General features: G+C 44.2%; 1 protein-coding gene across 1 annotated transcript; it reads right to left on the reverse strand.

Moving 5' to 3' along the window:
* Nucleotides 1-6,621: 6,621 nt before the first annotated feature.
* On the reverse strand, nucleotides 6,622-11,183 carry RAP2B (RAP2B, member of RAS oncogene family). The gene has a single exon (XM_037406844.1). The coding sequence runs from the start codon at nucleotides 11,027-11,029 to the stop codon at nucleotides 10,478-10,480; it is 552 nt and encodes a 183-aa protein (XP_037262741.1). The 5' UTR covers nucleotides 11,030-11,183; the 3' UTR covers nucleotides 6,622-10,477.
* Nucleotides 11,184-12,202: the final 1,019 nt, after the last annotated feature.

The following is a 12,202-nucleotide window of genomic DNA, read 5'->3' on the forward strand; positions in this document are numbered from 1 at the left end:
CATTGTGTCTGTAAGCCTGTCTCAACCCCCTTTTGGGAGCATACAGAAAAGTGTTCTGTCATTTTCACAAGAAAAATGCCATTTAATGCAAACTAGACCTAGGAGAGGTCTTACACTGTAAGTGTCCCAGCTTCCCGGACAGCCAGCCTGCAGTATCTGTGCTCCCCTGCACATCAGATCAACTGGATATCACTACAAGGATAAAAGGTTGTCTAACGGCTGTGAATTATGAGTATGAACAAACCTTACTGATACTAAAAAGCAACACACTATAAACTTCTGATAGAATGGGAACTACTATCTGAAATAATAATAAAAAATATATAGTCTTATTGCCATTTCAAGATGGCATTGACAATTTACATAAACCCAGTATCGCTTCACAATAAGAAACACCCATACAAGGGGGTGGGGCAGGGGAGGAAGGTTTACATTTTAGACATCTGAAAATCCAGTTAAAGGCATGGGGGAAGGCTTTTTTTAAAAAAAAATTAAAGGACAACTTTTTAAAAAGGACAAAGATCACACTACTAGGTGCATGCAAAACATGTAAAATGCAGACTGGGGTTAAATTCTGCTCCTGTTTGCTTAAATAAGGCTCTGATTTCAGTAGGGTTACAAAAGAACAGGGAACTCAGCATAAATACATTCATAGAATCAGAGAACAAGTCAAGTTCAGATTCATTACAGTGTAAGTCAGTACACAAATAAAACTTCAGTTATTAAGTTATATTAAAAATTCTGTTGTAGCCAATTTGGATACCAGACACATTTGTTTAGAGTTTGTTTACATCCTGGAATAATACAATTTATGTCTTCATATTAGTATGCACAAACATACCTGCCAAAGAACTCCAGTTACCCATCAATTAATTTCTGTTAACTATCCTAAGTGCTGAAAGCCCCTGAGCGATGATAAAGGAAGTCAGCGTCTTACAAACACCTGAAACAAGCTGCGACCAGATGCACATTGAGCAATTCCAATCTATCGCAAGATCTGTAAAAGATCCAAGAATATCTGCCCTTGAACTCTCAGTATTTTAGTCCAGACAGGTTTGGTTTCCATTTCCTTATCACAAGAAATACAGAGGTAAAACACAAGGCTAGCAGTTTTATTCACAAACAGCACTGACCACTAACAATTCAGACAAGTTCAACAGGTTGCTGTCCCCACATCTGGCAAAAGGCTCCACACGTTTAATAACCACAGTGATTTTCTGGTTTAGCTGTGCTGAAAATTAGTTTGTACCAGGTCAAAAATGCTTGAAAGGAATCAAGAAAACTCTTTTTAGGCGCTTGTAATTGGCTAGATAAATACGTACCTAAGTTTCTACACTCCTGGTCTGATATTCAGTGAGTGCAGGCATCCAATTAATTATTTTTATGCTAAGGGCAGAAAAATGTGGATGTTTCCCAAACTGTGCATACCAGATACAACTTTGTACATGTGCATAAATATTTATGCTCAGAAATCTGTAACTTTCACTCTTGCTACAGAGGTTGAAGTATAGTAATACTGTAAGTGAATAAATATCTAAGTACCTGTGAACACTCTAACTCACTCCCAGGCTGACCTAGTTCTTCGGTAAATAAGCTTTTTCAAGCTGTTACTCTTTTGAGAGTCCAGGCCTTAGAAATACTTTAAATATACAGTGTTCTCCTTAAACTTAATTTTATTGCAAAAATACATGGAGTGCATGGCCTGTATTTCTGGAATCTAGGCAGTTTGTGCTACACAGCAACTCAAATGTGAATCTCCCCTCTCTTTTTATCTTTAATTAAAGGAAAACCCGAAAGATCTGACAAACAAAGAGAAAGCAAAACCCACACGAAAGCAAACATAACATTTGAAAAAAGAAACACAGCAGAAAACAGCCAGCCAATCTGGAACACGGCGGAATGTTCAAAAAAGAGAAATTAAGATCTCAAACATTAGAAACTTAATTATTCAAGTACTTCATTAGCACACTTTCATCTTAACTTTGTTAATCATCAAATAAACTTGGCAGCAAACTCCCAATACTAAACTGAGGTATGTAATATTACTGTAGCTCATTCAAGGAATAAAATTATCACTAATCTCACTCTTAAATACATATGGCTCCCAACTACCTTGAGTCACATTGTAACCATCATTATAAAAAGTTCCACACAGTTTACAAGAGATTTTGGTGATTAGTGGTGTAGGGAAGTTATGAAACTCAGTATAAACTCAGATCATCAACATCATCCTTGGTGGATAACAGTCATTGCGCAAACTTTCTTTGCACTTTCAAATCTGCTTAGCATCATAAAGGGGGGGGAGGGGGTGGAATAAATTCAATCCATGACGTACACAGAATTATGCTTTTTTATACTTTATATTTCTTTTCTGAATCTGAAAAATTCAACCCATTTTCTCCCAAACTCCCCCTGCCTCCAGCAAGACATCCCAATTCCTAACCTTCCACAGAAATCACATCTGGTGTTTAGAAAACCTGGCGATGTGTGTCCTGCTTCTAGTCCCACACCACAAACCCAAAAGACAGTCCTCCATCACAGATTCCTGCCCTACCTAGCCAGTATGTTATTAGCCCTGCACTGCTACTTCTTGATTGCTTCTTTCTTTCTCATAAAAATGTGGGGAAGGTGCATTGTTTAATACACTAAATGTCATGGATGTGGATGTACACTAATGCCCCAAACTTACTTTTATTACAGATATGGAAAATACTGAACATGCATTCAGTTTCTGTTCACCCACAAGACTCTGAACAAGCAGACCTCATCGCTCTGTTAGGGGTGGTGTGCGAGGGGAAAAAACTATGATCCAGCAGAGGAACTTAAACAGGAGTCACATTATGCATTTCTTAAGAAACACATCTACAGAAAGTATTTTCAGGATATCTGCAGAAGACTTATCTTTCAAACTACCTTTCTGGACAAGCAAGAGTGGCTACAACGCATATGCATACTTCTTCCTCAAAATGCCAAACTGTTTTCCTCCAAGCCTGCTGGATGCCAGCTATACAGGAGCCACAGGAGTACACTGCAAGATCTCAGTTCACCTTGCAGGAAACAGTTCTTTGTTAGTGCTTTCCCAGAGCAAACCTACAACAAACACCTAACACTGCAGAGCAAGGAGTTGCATGTATTGTATGAATGCACGGTTTCAAGTATAACTTCAACGATGCACACACTCTCAAATGTTTAGATGTGAGCCAGCTTCCCATCCCAGGGTTTCGATAAGCGACCACTTCATCATCACTGCATCATCTGTGCTCCCTCCTCCCCCACGCAACCTACAAGAGGAAGAATGCCAGAGCTCCAAGCAAGCAATGAAGTCATGAAGTCAGCCCGTGTCTGACAAACACCCATGGCAGCAGAAAGATCACGGTTTTTCACACTATAGTGAGAAAAAAAAAATACTGCAATAGCATGGCTAGTCAAGCAGCAGTGAAGAGAAGGGACAGTCATCTCCTGTCGAAAAGGGTGTCTGTTATTCTGAGCAATTTCTGAGAAGTCATCCATAAATTTAGAAAGTTACATTAAGCATTCTTATGTGCATCATCATATTTCTGAAAACAGAAGCCTGGATCTTTTAATTCTTTATCTCTGGCAAGGCCTTCAGTAAGTAAACAGACCATCACTTCATACTTTCTGTGTCTATCAATCCCTACAACATGGAGACATTTAACTAATACAAATATTAAATTGTACTTAAACACATCCTCTATCTAGTGATAACTATCAAAATAATAAACCTTAGAATATTTAAACAAACCAAGGTCAATGAAAAACTGCAAAGATAATTCTCTGCAATCATTCAAGTACCATGCCTCCAGCTCAAAGGACTTTTAAGTATCTTTTTCAATTTAAGCATAAGGCTTGGTTAAATCAAGACTTCTGCTAGTTACCTAATACTCAAAGACTTGCTTCCAATAATTAGGTCTGTCTTAGAGGAAAAAAAGTCACACACTCTTCTAAGTGATAGTATCCTTTCTGTGTATTTCTTGTGTCCTCAATCCCCCTCTCCCAATCATCTTCCTTTACTGCATTTGTGGCTGCAATGCCAGAGCCAAACGCCCATGCAAAATCAGTTCATCTGCATTGAAATGGACATTTCAACAAAATACAGACTTGGAGAAACTGAGGTGTAGAAAGCTTTGGATATTTGGTGGAAACATGCTGAATCAGTGCTGAAGCTGGAAACCAGAAGCAGGGCTTTGGTAGAGGACTGATCTAGACACCCCTGGATCTAGACACCCTTGATACAGATCTGCAAGTCAGAAACATCTTGCTCCCTCCTTTTAATTTCTAACTCTATCACAGATGCAGTGAACTATTTAGAGGCTGCAAGATGGTAAGGAACTTAAATGATCTCTCCCATCAGGAAAGCATGCTGCTTCCCCACCTCAGGAATGCAAACACCACAGCTGGAAGGAACACTACCAGTTTTGCAACCTCTTGGCAAGACAGGAAAATGATACAACTCAAGTTTTAATTCAACAGTAAATAATGCATCTTATTCTTGCATCTGTTCTCAACTCTCAGAACAAATGCTATCACAAGGGCATCAAGATTCGTGTTTCTCAGGAACACTTTTAGGTGGACCACTTATAACAGCTAAAACAAAACTTCTATTCAGATACTCACATCAGGCTCTACACCTGAATATCTTGGCTATTAATAACAGAGCAAACGCAAATATCCAATTGTAAGCTCAGCACTTACTACCCTACTTGGAACTCTACCTCTAACCTGAATTTTTAAGTATTCATCCTAATTGTTTAAATTGGGTTAACAGTAGTAATGCTGCAGAAACAAAGCTTTAGATTAATACACCCATAAATGAGAAACTAGTAAGGAAATACTGACACAAATGCTGACCTCTATCTTTTTCAATACGTAATTCAAAGAAAAAACAAAACCCAACTTCCATTTCAGGTTAGTTTTTCACGCAGAAAGTCAATTTACAACCATCCATCAAACCAAGCTCAAACATCTCATTTCATCCTAGCACCGTAATACAGCAGGATAAGAAGACTGTATCAACAGGCAAAAAAATTAGCAATGTCGTTCTGATTGGTCTAGTTGCTACAGCACTTCTTGCACAATTGCAGTCAATCAGGCAGAGGAGAAACATCTGGGATCTGTCTGTTACCTGCACATCACATCTATTAAATATGCACTTTTTCTAATGTTCTCTTAAAGAGCTTTTAGAAACAAATTTGTTTTAAGCCATTAAAGCTGAAGTTACATATCAGACACCATTGTCCTACAAATGTATCTCTGTTGAGAATTACCAAAGTAAAGCTCTGGATTCTTCATCAAAGCTTCCTCCTTGCCCAAACCTCCAAAACACCCAGAGACTGCCAAAATAAAATAAAGTCATTACAGAGCAGCTGCTTCCAATACTTTAAGACTTATTTGAACAACTTAAAAGTTCTGGTTAACCAACTTCTAATTTTACAGTGTTTTATGTAGGATCTAAGACTTGTTAAGATATTGCAGATTAAGTATTTAGATACAGTATTTTCTTTATGCTATGCACAATGCCATCTACTGAATTGCTATGCTCTAGCATCAACAGTAGTAAAGCAGGACCTGATGCATATTAGAGCAGTCATACCCTCAAAAAAGTTTAAAATAGCTATAGGGAAATTTTAATAGCTGTTCTTAAGCTTTCTGCACGTAAATCTCCCTGCTCTAGCCCATTATTGGTCAATGAGTTCAGGTTTCATTGGGAGTTTTCTTCAGCGTGATACTGACTACACGCAGAATTGAGATCACAGAGGTTGATATCACCTGTGGCAAGGGCAAGAATTTTGATTCCAACCTCAATGAAGTCAGAATACACACACACACACACTGACTCTTACTTGGGAAATACACTGAGATTCTCGATTACAGACTACAAAACCCGTGGTCTACTCAAATTAAAACTGAAAACCAACAAAAACCCAAACTCAATGCACCCAGCTCCAGCAATACACTTCCACTCCATTTCTCATAACTCGAATATCTTTAGGTGTTTGAACTAAAATTCTGCTATCCAATCACTCTCATTTGCTATACACAACTTTACCAAAGATTGTCAGCCCCAAATAAAAAGTTTTAGAAGTTGGGCAGTGCTGGATTCCTACAAAAACAAGGTTCTGGAACACCACACTATAACAATATGACAGGAAAGAGAATATTTTTGACGTACACACTTTGTATGAGGCTATAAACACTGCAGGAGTAAGCCACAAGCTATGATCATTATTTAAAACTATTCCACCTTCAAACAGAGCTCATGCACATATTTGCTTCTACATCAAGTCTCAAATCTCACCAGAATGTAAATGGGCACTCCAAACAGTAGTTTCCATAGATGCAGTGAAGGTCCACAAAGAGCAGCGTCTGGGTTGCCTGCTATACAAACCTGGAGAGTAAGAGAGCTTCTAACAGCAGTAGAGCTCCAACCATTTTCCATTTACAGTCATGGAAGCTGTCCGTTCATCTGAATGGGAGAATATGCGTGCCACTCATTTTTGTACAAAATTCTTAAAGAACATGGAAATTTCTGCATTCTGTCACTCCTCGAGGAAATCTGATACTGAGCAACACCTGCATGCAATGTGCATCCCAATGAAGAAGTCATAAAGAGCCAGCTGCCCTTTATTTAAAATGCTCTTTGCATTTTTTAAATAAAAAACTTGCCATACATTCTTTTGAGAGAAGCAGAACTGTCAGGAATCCCACAGCCACAGAATTCAACATCATCTCCAGAACCGTAAGCATCAATAAAGCCTGGGCATCGTGTTGATAAGAACCACACTTGTATTGAAAATGAGGTCGAGAATACTGCACGATTACAATCACAGAGACAAGGATTTCAAAGACACGCTTTCTTGCAATAGAACAAGCTTGGATTTTTAAAAATACAATCATCATGTACAGCAAAATATGTGGCCATAAGACCAGCCTTAAACTAAGGCCTTGTTTACACAATTTCTGCACTGTCAGGAAGTATTTTGGCTGGGAATGTAATTTTTCTTCCAAATCAATTAAATATTTGCAGTTCTGACTGTGAAAAGAGATATATACCACCTTTGTATTGATAAGGGTATAACATATTCCCACAGGGAAAAGGAATAAGAGAGTACCTTTATATTGATACAACATTTTCCTCAAGTGTAGAAGCTAATATAGCTTTCATTACTCGGTCAAGTTAAAGTGCAGTATGACTTTTTTCTACTTTATAGACAAGGCCTATGTTTAACAAGCACCAAAACACTTCAGAGTATTTGCAAGATCAGACTACTGAGCTCTACTTTTTGTACGGTCCTCACAGAGTCATAGAGAACACCGAACATCTAAATACATTCAAACCTCTTGATTAGACCCATGCTATGGTTTCTGAAATGCTTCACTGTTTCACCGAACACACTTTTTTGGCAAGAACTAGAATGTATCTACAAAAAACCCCAGCATAATCCAGAACGTACCAGGCTGCCTTCAGCTGCTCTGCTAGGCTGAGAAATACTGGACTTTTATGTGCCGCCGTGTGCTACGAACACCCATTTTTGCATTATTCCTCAATCACAACACAGGCAGGAGGGAAACAGGAGGCATTAGAAAACATGAAGAATCTGCTATCTGTTGGGCAGAACAGAATAAATACCTGCTTTTATTAAGCACAATGAGTTCCTGTCAATAAACTGATCTAGAGCAAGGCCTGTTGGGTGCTAAAAAATATATAATCCCAGTGAATTTAAGGCAAAATTGAACCATAGGAATAGCTGAGATGTAAATTTATGGCATTATTTTTTTAAAAACTTCAGACATGAAGTGTTTTTAAACTGCAGACATTGCAGCAGTCAAGCTCTCTTAGTTTTCAATGCAGTATTTTTGTTAAAAGAAAGCCCTACTATTAATAAGCATTATTCCTCTGCCCATTTAACATGCAAGTCCTTGAGGAGCTGGATTCTAACTAATTTTTAGAAATTTCTGGAAGATCAGCTGCAAAGGGGTTTTCAGTTTCTATTTAAAAATGAGGGGTTGGATCAATTTGTCTTGTTATATGAAGGCCTCAAGGAGAAGTTGAGGGACCATCACTCCGGTTGCCTTCTCCAACCCTCTTTGTTTTTAACTGCGATTGTATCAGTCTGATACAACCTGACTGATTGTATCAGAAGGATACATGTCAGCTCAGAAGAAGAGATACATTCAATACTTAGGTATATAATCTTTTCCAGACTTTTAGTAGATACCGGATGTTGCTAAAGTATTCAATTTTCAACTAAATCACAAGTTTATAATTTTCATCTAAATCACTGGGATTTCAGTACATAGAATTAAACTAATACTAAACACTGTTTGCTGAAGCAGAATTTTTTCCTACTTAAAACCAGAAATGATCACATTCACAGTAGGAATCATGGCAGTTAGTTTTCAGTGCCTGATTAAAAAACCCGTTTATGCATCATTGTTCAATTATTGTTTTCACGTTGTAAAATAATTTCTAGTCTTCTTGGCATGGGATAGGATGGGGGGGGGGGGGGGGAGAAAAAGGAAAAAAATGTTACAGGATTTGTGTGCTAATCTTTAAAGAAGGGGCTAAGAAAGGTAAACAAACTCTTTAGAAGCTCCAAATGACAGAAGGTACAGGTGTCCTCCCACCCCAATGCCCCTGCAAACCAGAATTGAAATAATGCCCTGGTGCATAATTTTGAAGAGTTACAATGCAATGAGATTAAAATCTTAAATTTTATAAATAACCAATCTTTAGAATTTTACCCCAATAAACCATGCTGTTCCCAGTAAGGAATCTCACAGATTGGCCTAATCTTACAAGGCCTTTTGCATTGAAGACACACTACCTTCCTAAGCTACCTACTGAATACAGCGTTCCACTCACATGCTGGCATCACATAGCATCAGGACCTAAACACAAATGAAAAACTGTATTAAAAGTGACTAAATATTAGATAAAATAGAAATCTCGTGGTTTGCTTTTTCTTTTTTTTTTTTAAACACTGTCCTTAGCTAAATTGAGCCCCCCTCCCCCTGCCTTTCACTTCTATTAAGATATACTATACATCAGGATCAACAGCCTATGTGAAAGTTAGTGTTTCATGTAATACATAAAAGCGCACAAAGTTGTTTTCTAAAAAACAGCATTTGTATTAAAATTCTTAAAATGGATAGACATCTCTTAAATGCATGTCTGGAATTAAAATGACAGTTGTTAGGATTTTCTTGGTACATCACAACGGTAAAACTTCCTTCTTTGCTGGCTGGAGGTACATCCCACAACAAAATCAAAGGAAAAAAGAAGAAAAAAAAAAAAAAAAAAAAAGCGCCCCCCCCCCCCCAAAATCCCAAAAGGCTAAATTCTTGTAAATTTGAAGTAAATGAAACCCGAACTTGCAAGACATGGAAATAACAGTTAAAAGGCTCAGATGGAAATAAGAAATAAATTCCACTAACAATAGGCCCTTTTGTCCTGGCTTGTTCGGAATGATTACTGCAAGGAAACTGTTAAGTAGTTTTTGGAGTAGTAGATAATGGGATTCTGTGGAGCTTTCACAGGTTGGCACCGGCTGGAACAGCTGAGTTTTGAAGGCACTCTATAGACACAGGGTTGCTGTTGGCCCTGCATCACATATAGGAAGTCTTTGCACTTTAGAGCTAGTCATCAAAATCAGTTATTGCCAACCTAAAGAAAAAAACCCTCGGAACAAAAACACCACCGCTCCCACCCGCTGAAGAAAAGTTAAAATAAAACCGAAATCACACAGGCACGCACACCTAAAAAATTGTGCAGATTTGTAACATTTTCACAGCTGATTTAAAAAAAAAAAAACACAGAAACAAAACAAAAACAAAACAAAAACAAAAAAACCAAAACAGGAAAAAAACAACACGCTACCACTCTCCTGCAAACTCCCATCCGATACAGCAGGTAAACAAAATAGAAAATTATTTCACGAATCATCAGCAGACACTTTCTGGCACCCCACACTGTATTGGCATCAGTGTTTTAAGTTAAAGTCCCAGTTCCGATGTGCAATTCTCCGGGCCGGGCGCCCTGGCGCAGCCGCCCCACTTTGCATAGAGATCCCGGGGCTGGGCGCGGGGCGCTGCGGGCCCGGGAGCAGCGGGGTCGGGCGCAGCGGGCGCGGAGCGGAGCGGGCAGGGCGCCGCGCTGGGCTCCTCCGGCGGGCAGGGGCCGCTCCTCGGGCAGGCTTTCCCCGCCGTGCCTGCCCGGCAGCGGCCCGCGGCAGACACTGACAGGAAATATGCAACGACCAACACTGGACGAAACGTACATGCCGAAAAAAGCCACATTTCCAACACGATTTTTTTTTTCTTTTTACGATTCTTGTCTTTTGTGTGTGTGAGTGTCTCTGGCGGCTGCCCGGGGCAGCGCCCGCCCCGCGGCTCGCGCCGGCCGGGACGCGGAGCGGCTCCCGCCGTGTCCCCGCCGAGCCCCGGCCCGCCGCCGCCCTCAGAGGATGGCGCAGGAGGAGCAGCACTGCTCGTCCCCGTTGGGCTGCGAGGCGTAGTTCATCTGCCTGACGATCTCCGCGAAGAGCTCGTCCACCGAGGCTTTGTTTTTGGCCGAGGTCTCCATGAAGGGGCAGCTCCACTCCTCAGCCAGGGCTTTGCCCTCCCCGAAGGAGACCTCCCGCTCGCCCTCCAGGTCCACCTTGTTGCCCACCAGGATCATGGGCACCCTCTCGTACCTCTTCACCCGGATGATCTGGTCCCGCATGGGCTTGATGTCCTGGAAGCTCTGCTGGTTCACCAGGCTGTAGACCAGGATGAAGCCCTGCCCGTTCTTGATGTAGAGGTCCCGCATGGAGGCGAACTGCTCGGTGCCCGCCGTGTCCAGGATCTCCAGCACCGACGGCGAGGAGTCCACCTCGATCTCCTTGCGGTAGAAGTCCTCGATGGTGGGGTCATACTTCTCGATGAAGGAGCCCGTCACGAACTGGACGGTGAGGGCGGACTTGCCCACGCCGCCCGAGCCCAGCACCACCACCTTGTACTCCCGCATGGCTCCCAGCGCGCCGCCTCCCTCGCCTCCCGCTCGGGGCTACCGCTTCCCTCCCGCCCTCACGGCGGGCGGAGAGAGGGGAGGAGAGGGGGGAAGGAGGGGCGCGGGGAAGGGGCGGCCGCGCCTCACGGAGCCGTGCCGTGCCGGCCCCGGCGCCGGGCAGCGCCGCGCCCCAGGGGCGGGCACTGGGTCCTGCGCGGCGGCGGCTGCGCGGGGAGGCGGTGGCCGCCGCCGAGGGAGGAGAAGGAGGAAGAGGAGGCGGAAGAGGAGGAGAAAGGCGAGCGCGGCGCTGCCGCTACCGGCCCCGGCCCGGCGGCGGGACGGCGCTGCCGCGGCCCATGGCGCCCTGCGGCCCGCCGCGGCCCGCCCCGGCCCATTGGCTCCGGCCCCGCCGCCGGCCGCCCCCATTGGCTCCCCGGCGGCGGGCAGCCGCGCGCGCAGCGCCCCGCCCCGCCCGTTAGACCCCGGCGCCGCTCGCCTCAGGCAGTGGGTTCCCCTTCCCCCCCCCCCGGGCCTCCTCCAGGCAGCGGGTTTCCCCCCACAGGCAGCCGCGCTGCCGCGGCGCGCAAACGGGACAAGGGCGGCGGGAGCGGCAGCCCCCTGCCCCCTTATCGGTGGAGGGCCCGGTTATCTCCTCGCTGCTGGTCCTCCCGCCCTATCGGCCCTCGCCAGGGGACAAGGCACCCCTCGCAGCCTGTGCTGGGGCAGCTGCCATGCCTCCTGCTGTTCGGCGACCGCCCGCCCTCATGCCCCCAAGGGGAGCCGCTGCCGCAGCTCCTCGCACCCCGTACGGAACGGCCGGGCCGCGCTGGGCCCCCCGAGCACCCCCCGCGGCTCCCCAGCCCCTCTGCCCGGCTGGCTCCGGGGGCCGAAGGTGCCCGCTCCCCGCCGGGGAGCACCGGCCCCAGTGGGGGAGGCCCCTTCACCCACCGGGGCTCCTCAGGAGCTGGCTGGTCTCTCTGCCGCCCGCCCCGGCCAGAGCAGCCCCCGAGCTGGGCGGCCGTGGCCATGGCGGCTCCTGAGGAGCCTCTCTCGGGTTGCACCAGCTTCGGTGTCGTCCCTGTCCGCCTGCAGTCGGGACCGGCCGCTCCCTCAGGCTGAAGACGTGGTAATTGCGAGCTGCTGCTGCTGTTTGCATTTGGTGGCCCCGCACGGGAGTGTGGCCTGGTGGGG

Source organism: Falco rusticolus, chromosome 13 (genome assembly GCF_015220075.1).
Source record: "Falco rusticolus isolate bFalRus1 chromosome 13, bFalRus1.pri, whole genome shotgun sequence".
NCBI classification, from domain to species: Eukaryota; Metazoa; Chordata; class Aves; order Falconiformes; family Falconidae; genus Falco; species Falco rusticolus.

Excerpts from the sequence above, each read along its gene's own strand:
- RAP2B (XM_037406844.1), bottom strand. The coding sequence starts at position 11,029 with ATGCGGGAGTACAAGGTGGTGGTGCTGGGCTCGGGCGGCGTGGGCAAG.